Source organism: Barbus barbus (assembly GCF_936440315.1).
Source record: "Barbus barbus genome assembly, chromosome: 9".
In the NCBI taxonomy this organism is placed as follows: Eukaryota; Metazoa; Chordata; class Actinopteri; order Cypriniformes; family Cyprinidae; genus Barbus; species Barbus barbus.
This window is the reverse complement of record NC_136737.1, coordinates 3,142,934-3,170,157: the sequence shown is the minus strand read 5'-3', so window position 1 is coordinate 3,170,157 and position 27,224 is coordinate 3,142,934. Positions and strand designations below refer to the sequence as shown.

The 27,224-nt window shown below is 36.3% G+C and overlaps 2 protein-coding genes across 3 annotated transcripts in view; one reads left to right on the top strand and one right to left on the bottom strand.

The window, feature by feature from the left end:
- The first annotated feature begins 24 nt into the window (after positions 1-24).
- On the top strand, positions 25-21,954 carry LOC306874440 (AMP deaminase 2-like). 2 transcript variants are annotated; one of them, XM_079424488.1, is made up of 18 exons: positions 25-229; positions 7,134-7,264; positions 8,799-8,929; positions 9,695-9,763; positions 9,837-9,948; positions 11,070-11,256; positions 11,332-11,473; positions 12,434-12,523; positions 12,609-12,738; positions 14,069-14,263; positions 14,341-14,472; positions 16,005-16,168; positions 16,256-16,382; positions 18,129-18,292; positions 18,374-18,494; positions 19,158-19,331; positions 19,426-19,536; positions 20,401-21,954. In XM_079424488.1, exons 1-18 carry the CDS (start codon positions 223-225, stop codon positions 20,614-20,616), a joined length of 2,403 nt encoding a protein of 800 aa, XP_079280614.1. In that variant the 5' UTR covers positions 25-222; the 3' UTR covers positions 20,617-21,954. The 2 variants fall into 2 exon arrangements, with proteins under 2 accessions (XP_079280614.1, XP_079280615.1); XM_079424489.1 differs by lacking the exon at positions 9,695-9,763 and having other exon boundaries at positions 89-229.
- Positions 21,955-22,454: 500 nt separating this feature from the next.
- The window catches only part of LOC306874599 (epidermal growth factor receptor kinase substrate 8-like protein 3), an 8,065-nt gene continuing 3,295 nt past the window's right edge, over positions 22,455-27,224 (bottom strand). The window contains exons 9-19 of the mRNA XM_079424747.1: positions 27,167-27,224; positions 26,732-26,837; positions 26,579-26,652; positions 26,348-26,422; positions 26,131-26,276; positions 24,668-24,830; positions 24,558-24,589; positions 24,369-24,465; positions 23,817-23,921; positions 23,649-23,734; positions 22,455-23,076 (exon numbers count right to left, since the gene is read on the bottom strand). The exon at positions 27,167-27,224 is cut by the window's right edge and continues 88 nt beyond it. Coding sequence (XP_079280873.1) covers positions 22,860-23,076; positions 23,649-23,734; positions 23,817-23,921; positions 24,369-24,465; positions 24,558-24,589; positions 24,668-24,830; positions 26,131-26,276; positions 26,348-26,422; positions 26,579-26,652; positions 26,732-26,837; positions 27,167-27,224 — 1,159 coding nt within the window. The 3' untranslated portion in view covers positions 22,455-22,859. The remainder of the gene's footprint in view (positions 23,077-23,648; positions 23,735-23,816; positions 23,922-24,368; positions 24,466-24,557; positions 24,590-24,667; positions 24,831-26,130; positions 26,277-26,347; positions 26,423-26,578; positions 26,653-26,731; positions 26,838-27,166) is intronic.

Below are 27,224 nucleotides of genomic sequence, written 5' to 3'. Positions count from 1 at the left end.
TGCTGCGGTCCCTTTAAGCGCGACTCCATTTTTCGGCGAATTCTTATCAAAGTTCCTGAAAACTTGAACGTTCTGAGTTTATTACTAACTTAAAGACGTCTGGATTAACGGAGGAACTTCAGCAGCTATTAAACACCGAAACTACTACCATTAGGCTATTATTATTAATTATCATCATATTTTCATCAGAGTGTGGATAAAAGCGGATCAGAATCTACAGACATGTCGAGTGAGTCCAGAACAATGAAACCGTCTATAACATCAATATGATATATCCAATATCTACTACACACAAGCAGCAATAATGCATACACAGCAATTCTTCACTGGCGTCTGAAAACTAACTGTCTACAAGTTCATCTGCGAATCTATAACTGATGTTTTTATTGTTTTGGGACTTTTGCATAACTGGATTCAGGTTAATCATTTCTTCAATATCAGTTTTTTTCTCCTTAATGCTCGCTCATATCAGATCAGATCAGAGGAGCTAACTGAACTCTTTTCCGAGCAGGTGAATGTTTAACCAGGTACAAGTTCGCAGTTTAATAGAGTTTAAAGTCTGATTATCGCTTCCTCTTTAACGGGATTGACGTGTTTATTGCGTACTATATACGTAGCATAGTCTGTGCTGACTGTTTGCATACTACAACATTAGTGTATGAAACACAACGTAGCACTTTTGAACTCTTTATCCACAGTAATTTCACACTTGTCTTCATAATTACAGCGTATATATTTTTCTTTATTTACCCTCAAGTAATGGAAGTGAAATGTGACAACATCAACAAAATTAACAAATAAAATAATGGCGTTTTTTAAGAATGAAATTAAATAATCTGATTTTGGTGTTTGACTGAACACATTGCAAGCATGCCCGTAAACGAGCCAAAAAGCTTCACATTTCTTGAAATACTCATTTCGGAATATGAAACATCGACTGTCAGTCTTTATTCAGCCGTTTCTCGTTGTTTTGCATTAAAATGCATTAAAGTAAATAGTGTAAATTACATAGCTAATGTCAGAAAATCACAGTTTAATAATGGCAGGGCACATTATAGTGTTATAACTTTCCTCATCTGTGCAAAGGGAATTTAAAACTGGTTAGTGTCTTCTGCTAGTTAGCGACTGAACTGCTAAATAACAGATTTGGAGATTAAAATAACACAGTTCACTTTCGAAAACCCTACAGACTGCAGGAAAAGTATGCTAGCACGCCATTTTGTCATTTTGATCAAATAATGAGTCAAGAAATATGCTTAAATAATCCGTTAATGTCTTAAGCGTGTTGCATTGTAGGATCCCCCACAGCACATTTAGTCAAAATAGATCATTTGGCCAATTCATTTGAATTATTTATTTATATTTTGCTTTTTTATTGTCATTTTAATTTATATTTTTATTTTAATGCACAATTTATTATTATTATTTTTAGTTTTGCGTTAACCAAAGAAAATGCATGTCTATTAATTTTATTTATCTGTATTTTATTTATAATTAAAATTAAGCACACAATTCTTTTTTTGTTTTTGCATTTTTTTATTTATTTTACAAGTAGTTTTGCATTTTTATTTATAATTTATAATTTTATTTGTGATTTTTTTTTAATGCACAATTATTATTATTTTTTTTTGCTTTTTTAAAACTTTGCTTTTAAACTGAACAAGGCAGTTCATAAAAAAAAAAAAAAAAACGTATGCCTGCATGCCATTCGGAACACACTCTCTCTCAGTGATGTAATTCTTGCTGCATGGTTGCCGCAGCAACAGATCAAAGTGAGGCTGAGAGTGTTGTGGGGGAATCCTAAGCCCCTCCCCTCTGCTGATGTATGAAGGGAGTGGCTCCGCCTCCACTACTGCAGCTAAGAGATCCCCAAGCCCCGCCCCCTGTGCATGTCGTCCTGCTCTGATAAGAGTCTCCTAGCGCTCGTCTCTCCCCCTCTCTCTCCATCCGTCCCGTGTGCAGACGGACGATCATCAGCATGTCGGACTCCAGCGCAGCTCCGGCGCAGAGCAAAAGCAAAACTAAACCCTGCAAGAGACGCAGTTTACACAGCCGGACGAGCCCGGGTGAGTCCCGCCACAGAGGGGAGACGGCAGGCTGAGAGATAGATGGGGTGGGGTGTGATAGGGGTCCATATCTTCAGAGTAGTTCAGGCCGGTTCGGAGTTTGTTTTCTCTTTAATTGTTTTTTTACTCGGCAAAATGGATGCAAAAATTAAAATAAATATTTTTAATAATTTTTTATTGTTTTAATATATTTTTTTTTAATAATCACCGTTGCACTGGTCAAACGCACATGATATGAATGAGTAAAGGTCAGTGTTTCTGTCCGATCTCAGAACAGAAACGACCAACTTTCATCATTTTCCAGTCAGTTTTGTTGGTTTCGTCCCGAGCGCATCAATATATTAATGATAAGTGCAGAGTGCGGGAATGTGGGATTGTGGGAAAGTGTTCGTCCAGGCGTGTGACGTGAGAGCTCATGAATTACACAAGAGCTTGTGTGACACATGTAAAGGGACACACGATCTTACCTGGGACTGAACCTGCGACCTTCCGGTTTATCTGAAAGAGACAAGAAAATACAGTTAATGGCTCAACAATGTTTGAGATTACAATAAGATTTGAGTGAATAGTGAATGTAGAGCTCGTTTAATTTAAAGAAAAAATGTGGAGTAATCAATACAAATAAGTGAAAAAACAATATTTTAATCAAAATCAAAGATGAAAATACATTTGAAACCATTTAGATCACAAAACAACTTTAAATTGAAATATAACATTATAAACTACTATTATTAAAAATAATAAATAAATGATAAATATAAATAATATTATCAATAATCAATAATAAGAATATATATAATGCATATTATTTTAATTGTAGTCTAATAATTATTTAAGTAGAATTAAAACTTTGTATAATATATGTAATATTTTTATTATTATCCTTTAAAGTGTTTTGTTTGTTATATAATCTTAATTGACCAGTACTGGACTTTATATACAATATTTATTATTATTACACAACAAACCATGGTGTATTTCTGTTGTAGAGCTCCATCTGCTGGACAAGTGAGTGTGTGTGTGTGTGTGTGTGTGTGTGTGTGTGTGTGTGTGTTGTAGTCTATCAGGCTGAAGACTTTGAGAGTTTAAAGTACAGTTAATCACAGAGATCAGATCATATCACACACTCACCTGTCACATTATGACACCTACAAATGAGTCTCCTGCTGCCTTTAAGAGTCTGAAACACACACACACACACACACACGCACGCACGCACGCACACACAAACAGATGAACACAGACCTCTCATTAGTGGCACATTGTGTGTGTTCAGCTTCTAAATATGAACCTGTATGTGTGTGACTCTAAACCTCAGTCTAGACACTGGGTTACAGACAATGACACGAGTTCAGTCTCTCTCTGTGTGTGTGTTTTATTTAACTTCACAGCTTATTCTGCTCAATAACTGCCTGCATACACAGTAAAAAACTGAAATAGAACAGCCAATCACAGTCATTCAGGGGCGGGGCTTATCTGAGACAAATTAATATGCCAGGTTGTGATTGGTTTTACAGAAACTAGAAGAAAAATAAACACACAGTTGGCCGTAAATTGTCATTTGCAGAAGATATTTCTGAATTAAATCCTTATAAGGTTGAAAACACCAAAAAGTGACATTTTTAATGCATTAAAAAGGTTTTTGCGAACTTTAGGGAGAAATTCTAGATGTGCAATAAAACGCCATGTTACAAATCAATACAATTTTTAAAAATAAAATATATACTAATAAGCACTACTAATAGAGATAATATGAAATAAAACTTGAGTGCATCATTTTCTAGATGCGCCTCAAAAAAACGTCACATTATGTTTAAATGTAAATGAGAAAAATCTGACAACAACGGCATGATAAATTCTTCTTAAACTCATCATTCGGCTAATGTGCATTTTTGAGTAAGGAGACGTGATTGGCTCGTTTGACAGAGGCGGGGCTAATAAATGCTACAATAATAAAACAAATTTAAAAAAGTAATACAATGATATAAAATGATAATATTATAAAAAATGTATATAAATTTACAAATAAAACTATTTATCAGGCTGTTATGCGTTCCGGAGTAAACAGGCACGCGATTGGCTCGTTTGACTGAGAGGCGGGGCTACAGCAGCCTTATTGGGCGCTTCATTTCTCTCCTTTGCTCCTTGAATAAAATGTAACGTAATGAGGTCGCGTGACTAGAGCTGGGAATCGTTTGCATTTTTATCAATTCCGATTCTGCTCATCGCTTCCCATTTTGATTCCAGTGTGCTTAAAAAAAATGAAGTCAAACATTTATTTTGTGTCTCTTTTTGCAAAACATTAAATTGCTGTTGAATACCATGGATAAAAATCAACCGGCTACATGAAAACTGGATTCGATTTAGAGCTGTTTGTGTGCAAAATAGAGCTGCACGATTCTGGAGAAATTGAGACTTTTTTTAATAGAGATTGTAGTTCTCTCACAATTCTGAAGAAAAAATATTAGACAATCTCATGGAATTTATGAATGGAATAATTCAATGACTTTTTTCATTGCTGGATGAATCAATGTTTTTGAATGAATCTTTTGAATGAATGATTCAAATACATTTTTAAAAGGCCAGCTAAAAATAAAAATGCGCACACAGGAATTAATAGGTGGAATTTAAATTTAAATTTTACAACAAGCATCCGATTCCTGACCTTAATTATACGCTTCTGGAATTTCCAACCCTAAGTGTAGCGTACTACTTGTGCACAAGTACACACTACAGAGTATGCTAGTGCTGCATTGGGATGCAGCCACACACACAGAGAGAAGGAGAGGTGTTCATGCTGGTTTTCCCAGGATTCCACTGGAAACGCAGTGGGGTTTAAACACACAGTGGTGCGTCCCACCACCGAACCCCCCCCGCCTCCATCTGCTGCGTGGTACGAGCCAAACGCGAGTGAACCCGAGCGTCCTGACACACACTGAGAGAATCGCTGCAGTGAGAGACAGACACACACATATAGCTGGACAGGAAGTGCTTGTTATCCTGAGCATCCCAGCAGAGATCAGACGACACACAGGTACCGCACACTTTATACAATATACCCTGCACACTACACACACGTTGCACACACTCATCCCATCAGCTGTGCATGCGGCTCTCTGTGCTTGTGTGTGTGTGTTAGTGTGAGATGGCTTTATTTACACTGCACTGAGGTGTTTGATTCCATTTAAACACGTGATCACCTTAAAGTCACATGATAACAGTCAAACTCTTCAGTGTTTTGACAGTAAAATTGCATTTCAATGCCAATCTTGGCATGACTGAGAATTTTTCCATAATTTTATAACTATCTCTCTCTCTCGCTCTCTTTTTTATTAATGTGTTTAATAACTGTGATATCGCTCTTTCTCCAAAATATATATAGACACGTGTGTGTGTATATATATATATATATATATATATATATATATATATATATATATACACATACATATATATATATATATACACATACATACACACACATACACTTATACGTATATAAAGTCAAATAAAAACATTACAATCTTTGTATACAGTACATGTGTATTATATAATACGGGAAACACAAATATATAGGAAATGTAAAAAATATTAATAAACTACTAATAATACTTATAATAAAGAAAAACAAATGTTGTTCTTTTACTTAGTATTTTTTGTATTGTTTTCCATTACAAAAAAATCTAAATTCTTAAAGACATTTTCTTTTCATTTCTTGATATACAAGAGAAAATATGCCAATTAGGCAAGAAACATATTGTTTAGTCTTTGAATTAAGATGGCAGATATTTTCTCTTGTTTTAAGCAAAAACTAACACAATTCTGATAAATTACTCAGAAAATCAAGTAAACATCTTAATTCAATAATGTTTAGATAGTTATACTAGCAAACGACAAACACTAAGAAAGAAAATATTTTTTTTGCAAGTTTTGAATCCTAGATTTCTTGTGCAGGACACAAAAGATACAGACAACAACCTCAGATGTTTTCCAAAATATCTGGCATTATCATCAGTATATTACAGTTTTCTGATTCATCTCAGATTGACCCATTATTAGTGCACTACTGAGTGCACTGAAGTGTGAGTGTGACACGTCTGTTAGTGACACTGATGAATGAGTGTCATCTGCACATGAGTGCTGGGCTTTAATAATGAGAATCAGACGCTCCAGCTCGTCCTGTACAGCTGGTTTCTGCGCTGCTGTCATGAATGACCATGAAAAACCAGACAGTCGCTAAATGTTGCTAAGCAGATACTAAAGCATTGCTAGGGTGTTGTTCCTGGTTGCTATGCGATTGCTGGGGTGTTTCAGATGATTGCTAGAGTGTTACTAGGTTATCACTAGGGCATTAAGGATGGTTGCTATGTGTTTTTGGTTTTTCATCCTGTCTGGTGTGAATCGTCTTAGTGATCTGTAGTCTGATTTTTTAATCGTCCAGCAGGTGAAAATCATGAGTGAACACACAAGTATGTTTTTGTTTACTAGGATGAGAGTTGCTGAAATCGCGTTTGGTCTCGTACTGTATCGTGTATCTTGTCAGTGTGTGCACTTGCTTGGCCATTTGTAGTTGATAAACAGGAAAGTGGGTCCAGCTGAATTGAAATGATCATTTGTTGGTTTGGTATAATAAAGGTTATTATACCGCGGCAGCGGTCACGGCAGTCGTCGTGTGAAGCCCTCTTAGTGTGAAGACCAAAGAGTGTAAAGACCATCGACTCTACCGTGCGACTCCACCGGGCAGGGACACCGGCAAGGGATAGTAGTAGCTTTTTATTTAATTTTTTCATTGATATGTTTATTATTGAAATGTTGTTGTTATATGCATGTGTTAATTTTATTTAATTTCTTTATTTTCTTAAATATGTGGGTAGATAGTATTTATAGAGTTGTAACTTTTTAGTTTTAGTTACTTTTTCTTATTTGTAAGTCGCTTTGGACAAAAGCGTCTGCTAAATGACAAAAGTAAGTAAGTAAAGTAAGTAAGTATGAGCACCAGTACTAGAGATTGACTCTGACAACACTATTATTAGCATCTTTAATCACTGTCTGTGTGTGTGTGTGTAGATCTGTGTGGCTCTGCTGACGCCCGGCCTCCGCTGTCCCAGCGCTCTCTGCCCGGCACACCGGTCACCCACAAACACCTGCCCATCGACCTGCGCACATCCATGGACGGCAAATACAAGGAGATCGCTGAGGTGAGTGTGTGTAACGTGTAGGGGTGTAACAATATCAAAATCTCACGATGCGATAATAGCGCGATATGAAGTCCATGATACGATATTTATTGTGATATTTTAAAAAAAATAAAGAAAAATGTTGTACATTTTAAAGTTAAGTTATTCTATCTAGTGCACTTTGAGAGTTCAAAATTAGGAGCTCCAACCCATGTTCTTAACGGAGATAACCAAGTCAGAAAACAAGTCTAGTCTAATCTATTTAATCTAATCAAATCGGAAACTGAGTCGAAAGCTTGTAAATCAGATAAATCGAATCGAATTGTGAAATTTGTGTCAAAAACCAGCCCTAGATGTAATGGACGTGTGTATGATTGTAACACGTGTGTTTGTAACGTGAGTATATAGCACGTGATTGCAATTAGTGGTCGACCGATATTGGTTTTTTGATGGCCGATGACCGATATATTTTTATTTATTTTAATTAATATTTAAAGGGGACCTTACACACACAGTTTCACCCAATCTCATGTTAATCTTGAGTACCTATAGACTAGTACTGCATCCTTCATATCTCCAAAAAGTCTTTAGTTTTATCATATTAATAAAAGCAAGATACAGCTTTACGATTCTCTCCGGAAAAAGCCGAGCTCCTGGAGGCGTGCTGTGGGCGGAGCTAAAGAGTGACGAGCACTTGCGTCAATCGCCAACAAAACACAGACATTTGATGCCGTTTCACTTACCATCTGCAGTTCTGAATCATGACCGGGATCTTTTATAGCTGGGACTGCTCTATCTTTCAGTATTAAACAATGTTCAAATCCTGAGTCAAACTGGGCCTTGTTTATACAACAGTAGTCAACAAAACACTTGAGAAACTCCATTGCGGCCCTGAAAAACAAACTGTAACGTAACGCTGGGGTCTTTTGGGAAGCTGAACAAGGTTATCTTTCCTTCACAACCAAAAACACACTTCTTCATAGACATTCCTCAATTCTTCTTTGGCACAGAAATACTCTGTTATATGTCCCAATTGTATTTTGAAACGTTGTCCATGCTTAGCATGAGAATCCAACTCTTTAACAGTATAGACAACACTGAATGCATGAAACAGCATTGTACCCCCCCTTTAAGAAATTTGAAATAATTAGAATTTGCTTTGCCATTAAAGTGAAATAACTGAACATAAACATAGGAGCCTAAATACTAAATACCCTAAATAACATAGGAGCTATTTATGTATATATGTGTGTGTGATTCCTTTGTTCAGCAGTTCTAGCTGATTATTGGACAGACTTCTATCCGTATTAGACAGAACTGTTAAATGACGACAATGAACAAGAGAGAGAATGTAAATAAAGCACATCAGCCAAACAAAAAAACTTATCGGCCAATGCTGATATTTGAAAAATGCCAAATATCGGTCGACCACTAATGTACAATTGTGTGATTGCAACACGTGTGTGGGTGTAACGCACATGTGTGTGTTTGTAATGTGCGTTTGCTCTTCAGCGTGAGTGTGTTTGTAACATGTACGTGTGTGTAACGTGTGTAGGAGCTGCTGGCGAGGAGTCTGACGGACAGCGACATGCGTTGCGCTCCGTACGAGTTTCCTGAAGAGAGTCCCATAGAACAACTGGAGGAGAAACGCCACCGTCTGGAGCGACAGATCAGTCAGGATATCAAGTACAACATACACACACACACACACTTTAACTGTGTGTAATGCAACTCATTTTTTTGTGCACACCGAAAGCCAGTCGGAATATATTTGATTTTTAAGGTACATTGCGTGAACTGTGATTTTGGAATAAAATATTAAACTGAAGTAGATAAATCTTAACATTTATTAATAATATTAGTAATATTACTTATGATCAATAATAAGCTACTTTCAATATATTTATTAAAATAATTTCTATAATTTGTTAAATAAACTTATAAATATAGCAACTTTCTCTTCCAACTGTGATCCTAAAGATCTTTGGGTTGATTAATTAAGCATATTCCAGAGTCTTTTCTTCAGGCAAAACTATGTTTTGAGAACTGAAGTTTCTGAAAGTCAAAAAATCATTTGTTTGTGAAGTTTTGGCACAGAGTGGATTGTAACGGCTTCGCACCTGCTCGGGCGTTTTGTTTGCGATCTGTGTGAATTCTTTGCTTCGAACACACTGACCCAAAACACCCAACAAGCACAGCAGACGTTCATAACAAACAGCTGAAAGCCGGCCAAACCGTGGCCTGTCGAGTCTGTGTGGGTGTGTTTAGGTCCGTGTCTCTTACAGATGCTTAAACACACACTCTTTCTGCTTCAGATTCCCACTGCTGCATTTGAAATAAAAGTGCTTTAGAAAAATCAATCCGAGTGATTTATATTCTCTGCTCTCGTGTGTGTGTGTGTGTGTGTGCGTTACTCACTCAAATCTGCTGCTTCGCCTCACATCCTTCAAGGCTTGAGCCCGAGATTCTGCTGCGAGCGAAACAAGACTTCATGAAAATAGACAGCGCTGCAGACCTGGAGTGAGTCCCTGCCATCCGTCCATCTGCCTCTGTCTGTCCGTCTCCGTCTCTCATCTCATGTGTCCGTCTGCAGGTGTCTGAAGGACAGTTATGTGGACGTGGTGGACCACCATCATATGGAGCGAGAGACGCTCGTTGAGAGAGACTTCCAGCGCGTGTCCATCTCAGGAGAGGAGAAGTGTGGGGTGAGAGTCAAAACATTACAATAAAACAAATAACTTTTATAGCACTTAGTAATCTGGGTTATATTTGTACTAATACATTTTAACAAGTGTAAATTAACATCAGTTCATATTTTTATAGCACTTTTCACAATAGAAATACTGAAATTGACCTAGTGACTGAAAAAGCGTCATATTTTAACATGCTGCGACAAAATCCTTGCAAGTGCTCAATGGTTTTCTAAGTGTTTCTAAGAGTTACATTCTTTAAATATTCTTATTTGATCTACGTTCTCTAATAAGCATTGTTCTTTAAGTTCTACCAAGTTCTCTTTGTTTTGTTACAGAAATCATAATTTTTTTCACAAAGTTTGTTCTTTTAAAAACTCCTAATATTAAGTTTTAAAGTTTTGATTTAAATATTAATTAGGTTTTCTCCTAGTTTTGTTGTTTAAAACATTGTTTATTTTAGGTTTCTTCTTTAAACAATTCTTAAAATGACGTTTTTCTCGAAGTTCTCAAATTCTTTAAAAATGTGTTAATGTTTAATTTTCTCAAAGCTCTCGGTTTTATTCTTTAAACAATTCTTAAGTTTCGTTCTTTGAATATTCTTACTATTCTTACTTAATATTAGTACTTTAAGCTTTATTCTTTGAAAAAAAAATAAAATCTTAATATTACGTTTTCTGTAAGTTTAGTTCTTTAAGACTTCTAAACATTACAGTCAAGCCAAACATGATCAAGACACCAGATATAATTGTTGTTTAGGTTTTATTTTACTAGTCGGTGCAGGACACTATAGTTCATTTATGTAAGTAAATCAAAGTACTTCATACAGTGGACAACCAGTAAAATTTATTAACATTTGGGACAGAAAATTATTCAGACACTTTGACCTGAGCATGTTTTGCTTAAGTGTTTTTCTTTAATTGCTAATGACACTTTTTACACACAGACTGAACAAAATGAAGCATTGCTTGGTAATTGCAGTACACATAATAAACTGGTAATGTGAGATATGTTGAGGGTGTCTAATTTTGGTCTTGTTGTTTCAAGGACGTTTTTACTGAAAAAACAGGACAAATACACTGCTTTGCTGATGTTCAGTAATTATAGATTGATTCTTGTGACGTTTGTGTATTTAGGTGCCCTTCACGGATCTGGTGGACGCAGCGAAGTGTGTTGTGAAGGCCTTGTTCATCAGAGAGAAGTACATGGCTCGGTCTCTGCAGACCTTCTGTAAGACCACAGCACGATCTCTGCAGGAGCTCAACCAGAAACCGCTGGACATCAACGTGTACGAGGACCTTCACGAGAGTCCCGTCGACTCCGGTGTGTGCGAGCACCTCGACACGTGTACCGAACCCCACACGATCCAGCGCTGACGTGTTTGTGTCTCTCTCTCAGACGCGTCTGTTCACCCGCCGGTGTCAGAAACACATCCGTATGAGGGGCAGGACATGAAGAACCTGCCGCCGGACACCGGATACAACTGCAAGATGGTGGACGGAGTCATTCACGTCTACACCGCACAAAACCCCATGGACAAGTGAGTATCTGGGACAAAGCGACTGCAGACGTGCTCTGAATTAGCTAAATTTAGCTTAACCTCCTTTTGGGGACGTCCTCGAAAGGAAAAATGGATCATGAAGACACATGAGCCTGCTTCAAACCCTCGTCTACATGAACAGAAATACACTGAAATAAAAAGAAAATTCTAGTAAATATCACAATTAATTACTAAGAAATGGCAAGTAACACTAATTAAAAAACTGAAATGGCTTTTTTCTTCTAAAACATACTCTAATCTTTCTAATCTCTATTTTCAAGATAATTTTTTACATTGTAGAAGCTAACAAGTAACAAAAATTAAGTTTAATCGGAAGTATAAAATATAGTACCGAAAAGCTATTAAACTCACTTTTTTCAGCTAGTTTTAAATGTCTAATTTCCATTTAAGTTCTACAATTACTAAATCAAAACAAAAACAAATACATAAATAGGCATATTTAAAAACAACGTTTTTAATAGTTTTAAGGTATTAAAACCAACAAAAACACACTAGAAATTTAACTAAAATTTAAATGCATACAGAAAGTATAGAAATTTAATTTATATTAATAAAAATATTAAAATTGTATATCATACTAAATTAATGATGCTTAAAATAACACCGAGTAGAATCAAAATGAACTGAAATTCAATACCAATTAACAAATCAAATCAAATAATACATCTAGAAAATCTAATCAATCTGAAACAAAGCAATTTGACCGCAAAAATAATCCATATTTTTAGCTAATATAGAAATAATGCTAATCTTCAAACAACAAAAACAAAAGTGTCTTCATGACAGGAGCATGTGAATACGATATGATGTTAAAAAACGCTCACTAGGGTTCGGAACAGGGTTGTGTCTTCATTCACTGCTAAAAGTGTCAATTTACATTTGAAGTTTTAGCACTTAAATATAGCTTTGAAAGGACTTCTGTGTTGAAATGATCCGCAGGAGCACCGAACTAGATCTGCCGTATCCAGACCTGCAGGAGTACATCGCCGACATGAACGTGATGATGGCGCTCATCATTAACGGCCCCGTGTGAGTGACTCGTTTCCCAGCATGCACTGGGCTCAGCGTGTAATCGTGCGTTTCTGCCGCATCTGATGTGTCCGTTTCTCTACAGGAAGTCGTTCTGTTACCGGCGACTGCAGTATCTGAGCTCCAAGTTTCAGATGCACGTCCTGCTTAACGAGATGAAGGAGCTCGCCGCGCAGAAGAAGGTGCCACACAGAGACTTCTACAACATACGCAAGGTGACGATCTGTTCCTTTAGCTGAAGTTATTTAACGCAAATGACGGCGAAGCAGTTTGAGACTGGTGCACATCCCGTTTAAAAAAGTAGAGTTCAAATGAACGGAAATATCAATTAATAAATCATTAAATCGTCTGAGAAATACATTATTAACATATGCATAAATTAGTTCTATGTATATACATTTATATTATTATATTTTATATTATATATAAATATATTCATTATATAAACATAACATATTTTTCTTAAATATATACAGCATTTCTTTGTATTTATATATACATAATAAATATACACAGATATATAACGTAAACAAAAACGTTTATTTTGGATGCGATTAATTGTTTGACAGCACTAGCATAAATACATTAAAGAATCTGCAATTTGATCATCAAAAATTATAGAAGTAAATTTGATAATATAATAATCATCAAAATAAAAAAAATAGTTTTATTGAATATTTATAATAAATAATATCAATTATATAATCACAAATATATGTAATAAATGTGTAATGCATATAGAAAATACATAATATAATACTAATAAATGTACCGTGTTAGAATTTGTAATAACTACATAATATTTGAATATTAATGTACAGTATTAGAATATTGAAATAAATAGAGTACTAAAATAATAGACAATTTAAATACTTTTACTGTATGCTAAAAATAAATAATAATATAACTACATTTTAAAAATATATATATTTCAATATTTATATATAAATTATATTACCGAAAAATAGTTATACATTATCTTATTATAAAAAATACACAATTATATGAATATTTATAAATATAATTTATAGCATTAGAATATTGAAATATATAGAATATTAGAATACAAGATACTATCAAAACTGTACAATTAAATTACTTATAGAGAAATGATCATCAAATTGAAAATTGTTTTACTGTTTAATATATAATAGTTTTTTTAAATGTTATGGAAAAGTACACAAAATATAAATATATAATATAAAAACATACTTGTCTTAAATATAGTATTTATTATATTATATATAGCATTGTATAATAATAAATACACAACATTTAAATAATTTTTGTTATGATTATATTATTTTGATTACTTATGATTTTATGAATATTGATTATTTAAGCTAATTTGGTTGAGATTACAACTACAACCAAGCAACAGTTACAACGATAAAAAACAACAAGCGCAACAACTAGATCTCGCTGGAAATAAATTGTCAAGATGTAAGCAAACGTGAATCCAGTTTGATAGTTTCGTAGATCCTCATTAGTGAAACGCCTGCAGAATGCATTAGCGTGTGAATTGTGGTGAACTGTCTCTGTCAGGTGGACACGCACATCCACGCGTCATCCTGCATGAACCAGAAGCACCTGCTGCGCTTCATCAAAAGCGCGATGAAGAAAAACCCAAACGAGAATGTGCGCATGGAGGGCGGCCACGGCCAGACTCTGATGGAGGTGTTCGAGAACATGAATCTGACGGCATATGACCTAAGTGTGGACACGCTGGACATGCACGCGGTGAGACTCTGCTAACACGCTAACATGCTAACACGTCATCGCCACCAGTCACGTGACGCCTGCCGCTTCCTCCGCAGGACAGAAACACCTTCCACCGCTTCGACAAATTCAACTCCAAATACAACCCCATCGGAGAGTCCATCCTCAGAGAGATCTTCATCAAGACCGACAACCACATCCACGGGAAATACTTCGGACACATCGTCAAGGTACATAATGGAGCATATTTCAGAGCAATCAATGTCACATTTACAATTACTGAAAAAAATGTATGCATTATATGCATTTATGAAAAGGTTAAAAATACATTCACTTTGTGCATATAAATATTTAAAATAAAAGGAAATATCAATTAATATCTGTGTATGTAACCACTGTTGTTGTAATTTCGGCCGCATCTGAAACAGGTCATATAAGTGATAGTACCTATGTTAATATAAGGTAGCTGAAGTGTTTAAAACATGTGAGCACATCTTTCAGTTGAAAGATAACGTTTACCCTCTTTACCTTTTGAATTTCGACATCACTTGTAATGATTTTAAAAATCATGTAGTTATGGGTGAAATGTAGCTTTTTGAAACTCCGAATCAGTTAAACCATTGCATATAATTCACTGTTTTTGAAGCACTCCAATCGGATCACAAATCATTTGATTCAGATCGGACCTTTGGAGTGGGTTCGTGAATGATTTCGTGAATTCAATGATTCAAATAATTGTCCGTGAATCATTTGATCATTTGAAACGGAAGGCTGCATCCTCCGGCTGCATTTATGCTTAACTAAGAATAATGGTCAAATTTATAACTGTTCATATTCTAAAATTAGATCTTCTGTATGCAGACTACAAATGTGACCTCTGGAGGATGCAGCCTTCCGTTTAAGAAAAGGCCAATGTGAATCATTTGATTCAGATCGGGACTTCAATCGTGTATCACAAATCATTTAGATCGGAACTTTGGAGCATGTTCGCGAAACTTTTGATTCAGATAGGGACTTCAAATGGTGTAATGTGAATCATTTGATTCAGATTGGGATTTCGGAGCGGGTTCGTGAATCTTTTGATTCAGATCAGGACTTCAGTCGTGTATCACGAATCATTTAGATTGGAACTTTGGAGCATGTTCACGAATCATTTGATTCAGATCGGGACTTTGGGCATGTTCGCGAAACTTGATTCAAATCAGAATTCAGATCATGAATCTTTTCACTGATTTCTTTTTTTTTTTATTAAACAGTAGAAAACATCAAACCATTAAGGCAGTGCAGTTCCAAAAAAAACAGAAAAAACTAAGAAAATTTAAAAAGTATACACACATACAAATATAACCACAGTTTTACTACAAATACCATAGTTAAACTATGGTTAATTTGTGGCAACCATTGTTTAACAATAGTAGACTTTTTTTTTTTTTTTTTTAACTATGGTTATTTTTTGTCTGTTGTCTGCCAATATGTTCCCACCAATGCCAAAATCAAACCTACGCCATTGCTAAAATCTATTTAATATTTATATTAAAAGATAATATTAATAATAGGTATGTACAACATTGGAATATTAACATAAAGAATATTAGAATATAATAAAAAATATAAAATAACTGACAAAATAAAAAGCTTATATTACATGTGCTATATATTACAGCACATATTTACTTCTCATTACTTTAATCTCATTACTTTATGCATTATCTTTGTCTGTCCTACTTCAAACTGTGCTGCGGTGTGTTTCCTGTGTGTGCAGGAAGTGATGTCAGACCTGGAGGAGAGTAAGTATCAGAATGCTGAGCTGCGTTTGTCCATTTATGGCCGGTCCATGGACGAGTGGGACAAATTGGCGCAGTGGGCCGTTTCTCACTCCGTTTACTCCGATAACGTCCGCTGGCTCGTGCAGATCCCACGACTCTTGTGAGGAGATATACACACAAACACACACGTACACACACACACACACAGTAAGTTTAAAACAGTGTGTTGTGTTATGTTTGTTCGCAGTGACGTTTACCGCACTAAGAAGCAGCTGAGTAACTTCCAGCAGATGCTGGAGAACATTTTTCTGCCGCTGTTTGAGGTGACCATCAATCCCAGCAGCCACCCACAACTACACCTCTTCCTGGAACACGTGAGTCACATAATTATATACATATGAATATAATATAAAACATAAAACACACATGCACACACACACACACACACACATATATATATATAAAACATTATTTGAGCTAGCTGCTATGCCCTTGTTTTTTTGTTAATATTTTGAATAAGCTTTTTATATTTCAGTTTAATTATAATTTTAGTTAAAGTCAGCAAGATTAGCCATTCTACTTAAACTTATTTCAGTTAGTTTCAAAGTTAACATGTCTAATTTTCATGTAGTTTTAGTTGATGTACTAAAATGACTAAAACTAAAATAACTACAAATTACAAAAAGTAATTACCAAAACTAACAAAAATTGAAATTAAATATGAAAATATATAAAAATAAAAACTAATTAAAAATATTAATAACTAAAATAACACTGGATTTTTTGTAATGATTCAGTCAAACTGATCAGAAAGACCAAAACTGCAAAAATCATAAATACATGAGGAAATGTGAATGATGCATCTGCACAAAATTAAATGTGCAAATAAATAGATTGCATAAATGTACAAATAAATACAGTAATAATTAATTAAATACAAAATTCAAAATAATGTAGATGACTAAAATATATGAATATTTAAATAAATCTAATTTCAATTCTATGTATTTATCTTTTTTTGCAGTATACGTTTATTTTTCACGCTTTCTTATTTGTTTATATATTATTTTGACAGTTTTGGACCTCCATAAACTGATTCGCAAAGTGTTTATGAATCACTTGAATGTTTGGGAGTGAGTGACATTATTTAACTACTACTTATTCAAAAAATAACAGGGTATAATTAAAATCACAAAAACACAACAACAACAAACAATAACTGGGACTTCTGGGAATATTTGGATCGAGAAATTAATAATTTTTCTTAACAAGTGCATCTCCCGTTGAAACAGGTAGGGCTGGGCGGTATATCGAGTTTGTATGATATATCGATATTTTTTTTTTATAAGCGATACGGTATGCAATAGGCAATACCGTTTATATCGATTTACAGTAATATCTAAAAAAATATCTAGAGGAGGAGTGAACTGCTGCGGAGAAAGTGCTTAATACAAATTGTTCTAAACATGTGACAAGCTTTATATTAAGAGCTTTAAAAAACTCGTACGATATAGCCTATAGTTTATAGTTTCATAAACAATGAAATATGCAATGAAATAGGAGCGCAATAATTCTGACTAAAATATACATTTTGCTTAAATATTTGTAGTTGGACAATAAATGTGACATGTAGAATTTTAAACCTACAACTAAGTGTATTTGTATGATAGCACTAACTGTAATGGGGTAATCAAAATATTCTTTTTACTCAATTAGTCTGTGCTTTTTTATTATTTTAATTTTTAGTTTAGTAAATTTAACTTATGCTTTAAAAGCATTATTTTTGTTTTTAGATTGCAATGTTAAAATGTAATGTGATTTTAACCCTTTTTTGCACATAATATATGCCTATATGGTTACATATTCACTTTATTTGTTTAATCCAAATACAAAAGTGTAAAAAATACCGAGATGTATACCGTATACCGCAAATCAGCCAAAAAATACCGAGATATGAATTTTTGCTCATATCGCCCAGCCCTAAGTCAGTGTTATTCTAGAGAGCGTCTGATTGGACAGAAATCTACCTAGTGCAGGATGATGTCATCAGTACCGCTAGTTTGTTTGACCTGAGCAGAAAAAGTAACTATAAGCCACAAAACGTTGGTTTGAATGTTCAGGTGGTTGGATTCGACAGCGTTGACGATGAGTCCAAACCGGAGCATCACATCTTCAACCTGGACAGTCCGTCTCCAGCGCGCTGGTGTGACGACGACAACCCACCGTACTCCTACTATCTGTACTACATGTACGCCAACATGACCGTCCTCAACCACCTGCGCAGGTAACAATCAATGCACACATGCCATGTGATCGAATCGCTTTCAGAGCGGCCTCTGAATCACCTGTCTGTCTGTGTGAGCAGGAGGCGGGGCTTCCACACCTTTGTGCTGCGACCTCACTGCGGGGAGGCGGGGCCTATCCATCACCTAGTGTCTGGATTCATGCTGTCAGAAAACATCTCCCACGGACTGCTGCTCAGGAAGGTATGTGGACGCTAGGGAGGGAATCAGAAGAAAAGAGTCATTTGTTCAGAAATCAGTATAATACATTCAACAGTTCAGTAAATAAGAAGAATTCTTGAATGAATCAGCCGTTTGAACGAATCGAATGAATGAATGACATTTACATTTAGTAGACGCTTTTATCCAAAGTGACTTCCAAATGAGGACAATTGAATGATTCTCGTGACTTACCGCCACCTGCTGGCAGATTTAGTTCATGTCGTTTGAAGACTCTTGGTAACTAAGCTGTTTTGGTAACCAATGACGTTCATTGTATGAACAAAAAATACTGAGATGTTTCTCAAATCATCTTCTTTTATGTTGCATTGTTTATGTTAGGCCGTTGTAGCCTAAATGTGTAATCAGTTTTATGTTGAATCAAATAATATATTTCTTTCAAAAGCTACAATTTGTAACGTCTACTTGATACTTTCTCATTTAACACAAAAATAGCCTTAAATAATCTTTTTGGGGTATTTTCACAGCCAAATTAATTTTGTCATTAATTAATCGAAACATCATGCAATTAATTAGATTGGAATTTGTAATCGACTGACAGCCCTAATAACAAACAGACAGAACTGAAAGAGTGAGGAGGACGTGGAGGTCAGATGGTCAGTGATTGTGTACCTGTGTGTGTTGTAGGCTCCAGTCCTGCAGTATCTGTACTATCTGGCTCAGGTGGGCATCGCCATGTCTCCACTCAGCAACAACAGTCTGTTTCTGAGTTACCATCGCAACCCTCTGCCCGAGTATCTGTCCCGCGGCCTGATGGTGTCGCTGTCCACCGACGACCCGCTGCAGTTCCACTTCACTAAGGTGAGCAGCGCCGGTGTGAGATGCTCCTGACTGATGAATCATGTCATGTGTGTGTGTGTGTGTGTGTGTGTAAATGTGTGTGTGTGTGTTTCAGGAGCCACTGATGGAGGAGTACAGCATCGCTGCTCAGGTGTGGAAACTCAGCTCCTGTGATATGTGTGAACTCGCCAGAAACAGCGTGCTAATGAGCGGCTTCTCACACAGGGTAACACTCACACACACTCTTGCTCTCACACACACACACTATGGTTTCCATTTTTTGTGGGGACTCTCCATTGGTCCCCATAATGGTTTTTATACTGTACAAACTGTATTTCTATCGCCCTACACCTAAACCTACCCCTCACAGGAAACTTTCTGCTATTTCAGATTTTCAGTATATCTGTGTGATGTATAATTCTTGTTTCCTCATGGGGACCAAAAAAGGTCAAAATTTACTGGTATCACTATCCTTGTGGGGACATTTGGTCCCCATAATGTGATAAATATTAGGTAAACACACACACACACACACACACACACACACACACTATCACACACAGACTCGAGCAAAATGACACAGCAGTATAATGCAGAAACTATTGACATTATCAACTAAATTATGACATGATTAATCATCAATACTTCAATCTTTTTGTTAACTTAAATGTAATTAAATATTAAACTAAGCTGAAATATAATTTTATATATTAAATACAATATAATTATACTACTATTTTTAGGAACATTAATATCAATATATTAAAAACTAAATGTAATATAATAATTCAATCAATAATTATTCATCTATATTATTATTAAATAGTATAATTATACATGCTATAAACATTAATGATAAGTGTATTATTATTTGTGTAATATAATATATTATCATATAATATATATCACAATTATATTATTATTCTACATTATATTTATATTATAGTAATATTAACATTATACACATTGATGTAAAAAAAAAAGCTAAATAAATCACTCAATTTTTATTAATCTACATTTTCGTATAAAGCTGTTTTGAAATGACACACTATTGACTCACACGGTTCTCTCTTCTCTCCTCGTGTCTCAGGCTAAGAGTCATTGGCTGGGTCCCGATTACACAAAAGAGGGTCCCATTAGTAACGACATCCGGCGCACAAACGTCCCGGACATCCGCGTGGGGTATCGATATGAGACAATGTGTGAAGAGCTGCACCTGATCACACAAGCCGTCCGAACGCAGGAGCTGGACAGAATCGACGAGGAGGATGGGCTGTCGTTCACATCCAACCAATCAACACGCTAGAAGCAAGCCTTGACCCCACCCATACTGACCCTGTCCAATCATCATGCTAGAGACGAGCCATGACCCTGCCCACACTGACCTATCCAATCAGGACACTAGAGACGAAACATGACCCCACCCACACGCCGCTTGTCCAATCAGGAAGCTATAGATGAGCCCTGACCCTGCCTGTCCAATCAGCACGCTGAAGACAAGCCCTGACCTTGCCAACACTGACCTCTCCAATCAGGAAGCTATAGATGAACACAGACCCCGCCCACACCCCGCCTGTCCAATCAGCACGATAGAGACGGACCAAAGCCACATTCCCTCCATTCCTCTGCATGTTTAGAGACGTTTCAGCTATGCATCGCTATTATAACGACGTTATACCTCCGTCATGACGTCACGCTCCCGCACGTGCCTTTTAATTTAGAGACTTTTATTTTGAAGGTTTAATTTGAGGCGTTATGTGATTATATGGATGGTCTCCAACCTTGACTATAATACACCATATTTATTAGCTTAAATCTAATTAAACCTAAAATAAAACATACGTTTTTTTTGTTTTAATTAAATACAATACTAAATTAATGTTAAAAACTAAATATAATTATGTTACCATCATTATCCATTAATAAGTATAATAATAATACTGAAAAAAATAATTATACATATTAATACAATATATATTCGTATTAACACATTTATATTTTGCTTAACATGAATGTGTTAAAAACAAAATAATTATATGAATACTGCACCTGTATTTTTAGAATACACACTTATTAATATTATCCCCCATATGCTTTTTAATTTAGCTGCTTTCATGTTGAAGGTTTAATTTGTGATTAGAACAAAAGACTGAAAGACACATTCACAGTGAGTTATGTTATTTTGATTCTCTGACTGTTCAGAGCTGAATGTCCTCCAGTCCTACAGGAGGCGCCGTTGAGTCAAAACCTAATTTTTTCTAACCTTAAACCTCCTGAACTCACCGAACCTCCCGTTTCTGTGACGTTTACAAGGTACTTTACAAAAACAACATATTTTACGCTCAACATTTACGTTAGTTTTGAGTTTGTCGCGTTTTCCGATCCAGCATGTGTTCGGTAGTTTGAGTTCACCGTTAAACTGACTGTTGATCGCCACACAGTATTATGAAACTGAACTAATAAATCAAACCAAACATGACTCAAAAAAGCATGATTTATAGAAATTAGCACATTAAACCAGAGCAAGGCATGACGCACAACACGCTAGAAAGCAAACGATCATGAATAGCAGTTCGAAATATATCTATATTTTGTGAGAATGAGTGTTTTGTTGATTTTAATAAAGCATGTGTGTTTAATCTCATCTGGGTTTTTGTGCATGTTTGAATAAAAAAACAGTATAAATATTCAAATAGTCAAAACTAGCTCCGGGGTTATTTTTAGCCAGAAAAATGCATATAAATTTCTCAAAAATGCATAGTTTATAGAAGAGGAACAAAACTTATCTTTTTTTCTACTATTGTTTTTTTTTAAGAGATATAAACATTTCAAATGTTAAGGTCATTTTGACCCAGGTAGAGCATGTATGGAATATCATTAGTGTCAAAAACACTTTGGCGTCATTATTAGTGTCAAAACACTTTTGTAAAACATATTTAGGCTTTTCCCCATATCTCGCACACTTTTGGACTGAATTTTTTTGATAAACATGAATACAAACCATAGCAGCATGAAAAACGGATCACCTTTTCATATGCAAGTAAAATGAATTTATTTTGAGAATTCAGAGGAATATTTATGTTGTTCAAAATAAATATGTAGGTTTCATAAATATGGATTGTTTTTGAGCAATCATGAGTTGTGAATTTAATAATTTCATTGGGTTAATACTGATAATTCTCCCATTATATGTTCTTATAAATTTCATACAATGATATATTCAAATCAGATTGCTCATCAATATAGACAAAAATATAAATATATTTTGCATCACAGTTTTTTGGTCTGGTTCATTTGTAATTTTATATGTCAAAGAATTAATACATTTTTGAATTAATATAAAAGGTGGTAAATGCAGAAATAACATTCAACATTCATTCAAGTTGCCGATCAATACAGTTTTAGTTAAAATATTAAGTTATGGCCCTTTTATAAAATAACGATTTCTTGGGTCCAAACGGACCCGGAATGTGTAAATATCATACAGATTTTGTTATTTAGTGTCATATTCTTCAGCGTCCGGTTGTGGTTCAGATCATCAGGCTCACTTCACTGGCCATCTGGAGAGAGTGAAGATGAGGTCAGTGTGACATCACACTCGTGATGCTGATGGGGTGATGATGTCATACTCACCGCGAGGGCTGATTTGATGTTCTGCAGCTGGTAGAAGACGCGGCCGCCCTCCTCCGGACAGATGGTCTTGAGTTCGTCTCGCGTCATTCCCAGCAGCATCGAGCCGCTGACGCCTCCTAAACACCGCACCGTACTGACAAACACAGAACAACATGCTTTACATACCCATATCCCACAATGCAATGCGTTTGAATCAACATATTAGAATTTTCGGTTTTGACTTATGATTTGATTAAATGAAAAAGTGAAAAACAAAAATTACAATAATTCATTCATTAATAATAATGCATCAATATTTCCCCCACATATTTTAAGCACTTAAACATATCTAATATTTTCCCCAAAATGCTTGTGAAATTAGGCATAAAACAATACTGACTCCCAAAAAGTGACATTTTACACACAACTGATTAAATATGCTAATTAACTATCTGTAAACATGAATATTAGGGCACTAAATTAAACATGCTGCATTAGGGAAAAAAATTGTTTTGCATACATACCACATTCTATTAATTCTAATAACTATAATTATGATAATAATAATAATAATAATTCACTCATAATAATTGACTCAGACTGCCAAACGCAACATTTTTATGCAAAATAAAATATGAGAATGCAACTGAATTACTGAAATAAACATGCAACACAATGTCATGAGCTGGCTATTTTGCATACATATTGCAGTGCGGCTTTACTCACATTTTGCTGAAGCCCTTGTGCTCCAGCCAGGCCCGCACCTCCTCGGGTCGTGATTTCCGGGTGAGTGTGGGCGCAGACAGTGTTTCCTGCGGGTCAGGAGGTGGAGTTCATGATTGTGAACACATCGTTATTATCAGATGTACAGGTATACATGACTGATATACGTACAAGTTTGTCCTGCTGCTGCGGAGGCTGGAGCATGTTGTTTGGGACGTAACCGATCTGGCCTTTTTCATTCTTCACCTTCCACCACTTCTTAGACATGTCCAACAACTGCACACACACACACACGGTTAGAAACACACTCCATACTAGTGGCTTGTTCCTGTAAATGGAGTCTTGAAGGGGCTGCCGGGGTCCAAAGAAAAATATATGTACTCATTTTTATACATTCATATACACTACACGATTTTTATGTTTTTTTTAAAGAATCCTCTTCTGCTCACCAAGACTGAATTTATTTGATCCAAAATACAGCAAAAGCAGTACAATTCTGAAATATTTTTACTATTTAAAATAACTGTTTTCTATTTGAATATATTTTAAAATGTAATTTATTCCTATAAAAAACCCCCAGAAATATTACTGTTCAAAAACTCTTGATTGGTAGTGTAAACACATGTTATCCCTCGGTTACATGTTAAATAAATCCTTTTTCATTGAGTTCATGAACTCAAACAGAGTCTGTATCAGGCCTGATGTGTGTGTTTTGTGTCTCACCTGTAGCTGTTCACCTTTACTGATGGAAAGCTCTCGTGGGTTTCGTGCTGTGAAATCAAACACAGCTCTCATGACGCTTGTTGGTAACTCCTCTAAACTGCAAACACACACACAGCGTCACACACTCGCTGTAGAGCAGCACATCTCACATGTCTTGTGTGTTCAGATGCGTGTATCTTATATCTGTACCTGTCCTCAGGCTCCGGCTGCAGTCTGTTGCTCTACACAAACAAACAGAGAGCATTGAAACAGCTGAATGACAGGATGATCATGTGATCGTGTGTCCGGTGTGTTCGTACCATTTGTCGTGTCACAGGTGCTTGAGCTGGCTCTCGTTTGCTTGTGTTGGCGTTCGTGTTTGTGACACTTGGCTCAGGGTTTCTGATGGCTGGAGGCTCCCATCCGTCATCAAAGATAGGTGTGAATTTGGGAATGTCATCATCATCCTCCGGCCACTTAGTGCTTCATCACACACACAAAATGTCAAATCTTATGATAAATCGCTTTAGATAAAAGCATCTGCCAAATGAATAAATGTAAAACATAAGGGTGGTGATGGCGCAGTGGATAAGACACATGCCTTTGGTGTGAGAGACCCGGGTTCGAATCCACTGTGAGACACCAATGTGTCCCTGAGCAAGACACTTAACCCCTAGTTGCTCCAGAGGCGTGCGACCTCTGACATATATAGCAATTGTAAGTCGCTTTGGATAAAAGCGTCAGCTCAATTAATAAATGTAAATGTAATGTAAATGTAAAACCACACGAGTCTGAATCTGAGTGTGGGTCTGTGTGTGTGTGTGTGTGTGTGTGAGTGAGTGTTGGTGAGAGTCTAAGTGTGGGTCATCCTCTGGCCACTTAGTGCTTCATCACACACACAATGTAAAAACACACATCTGATGTGTGTGTGTGTGTGTGTCTGAGTATGAGAGAGAGTCAGAGTGTGTGTGAGTCTAAATTGTGTGTGAATCTGAGCATTAGTCGATATTGTGTGAGCATGAGTGTGTATGTAAGTCAAGTCTACACTGTGTGTGTGAGTCTGAGTGTGTTTGTGTGAGTGAGTCTGAGTGTGTGTATGAGTCTTAAGCGTGAGTGAGTTTGTGTGTCTAAATGTGTAAGTCTGTGTATAAGTGAGTCTGAGTGTGTGTGAGTCTAAATGTGTGTGTGCGCAAGTCTGAGAGTGTGTGAGTGACTGAATGCGTGTATAAGTGAGTGTGTATTTGAGTGAGTATGTGTGAGTCTGAGTCTCTCTAAACTGTATGGGAGTCTGAGTGTGTTTGTGAGTCAGTCAGTGTGTAAGTGTGGGTCTAAACTGTGTATGAGTCTCGAGTGTGAGCAAGTCTTGAGTATTTGTGTGCATGAGCCTGAGTTTGTAAAAGTCTGAGTCTGTGTGTTTGTGTGTGAAAGTTTAAACTGTGAGTCTCATTGTATTTATGTTTGAGTCTGACTGTGTATGAGTCTTGAGTGTGTCTGTGTGAGTGAGTCAGTGTAAGAGTGTGAGTGTGTGTGTGTATGGGTGTGTTTGAGTGTGTATGAGTCTTGAGTGCGAGTCTGAGTAAGTGTGTGTTTAAGTCTGAGTGTGTGCGAGTCTGAGTGTGTGTGTGAGTCAGTGTGTAAGAGTGCGAGTCTGTGTGTTTGAGTCTGAGAGTGTATGAGTGAGTCTGAGTGTGAGAGAGTCTTGAGTGTGAGAGAGCCTGAGTGTGTGTGTGTGTGCGCGTGTGAGAGAGAGAGAGAGAGAGAGAGAAAGTTAGAGTGTGTTTACCTGGGAATGTTCCAGGCATCTCCGAGCGACTGCCACAGATGATCCTCCTCTTGCGTTGCCTCCTCGCTCAGAAAGATCACAGTCTCCGGCTCAAAGAGAGGAGCCACGATAGACGGAGAGAGATCCTCATTACTGTGAAACACAACCTACACACAAACACACGTCAGATCAACAACACACTCAGACAAACAGATAGACAGACAGACAAGTGTCTCACCAGATCCAGTATAGAGAACAGACAGTGAACGAGTTCAGCGGCGCTGGGATTATTAATCTTCCCCTGGAGGTTGGCCTGATGAGCACAAATTGTTGACATTATTATTATTAGTTACGCCATTTTAAAAATATAATATTAATAACAAATTTTAACATTTTGAATATACATTTATTTAATATATAGACATAAGTTCTTTATCATATAATATGAAACAGACAGTGTGTGACGCACCAGCAGGTTAAAGGCCATCTTGATTTTCCTCAGACAGACGGAGAACTGCTCCTCTGACGGCATTCCCTTCACAGCTACAGCACACAGACACAAACACGTCAACAGAGCCTTCATCAGCTCATCTCATACAGCCACACCAGTCCTCTCGCTCACCCTTGTGCTTCTTCTTCTTCTTCTTCTTCTTGTCCATCTTGGGCGCGACGGCTGTCAGTCGGTCTGCGAAGGCCTCGATGTCGTTAATGAGGTGATTCAGGATGTCCTGCACACAGACGAACGGTTATAATCTCTCAGCTTTACATCAGCGCTGCGTTATTCGGTCATCAACTCCAGGGGTGTGCGATATTGACAAAATAATATTGCTATTTTCTGGGATTTTATCGATAATGATAATTAGACAATATTTTGCTGATATGTTGAAGTTGACTCCTAAAGTTTTTGATGTTCTTCATATTCTGTTCTTCATATTCGGTGTGTTTTGAATGGTTTTTGCAAAATACATGATCGAATGTCAAATCACACATAAAATCAACAACAATTACGATATTAATCGCAGACGATATATATCGCACAACCCTAATCAACACTCACCACGTTCCTCTCTCTCTCTGTGTACGGCCGTGGAGGGGGCGGGTCTGGTATAATGGGC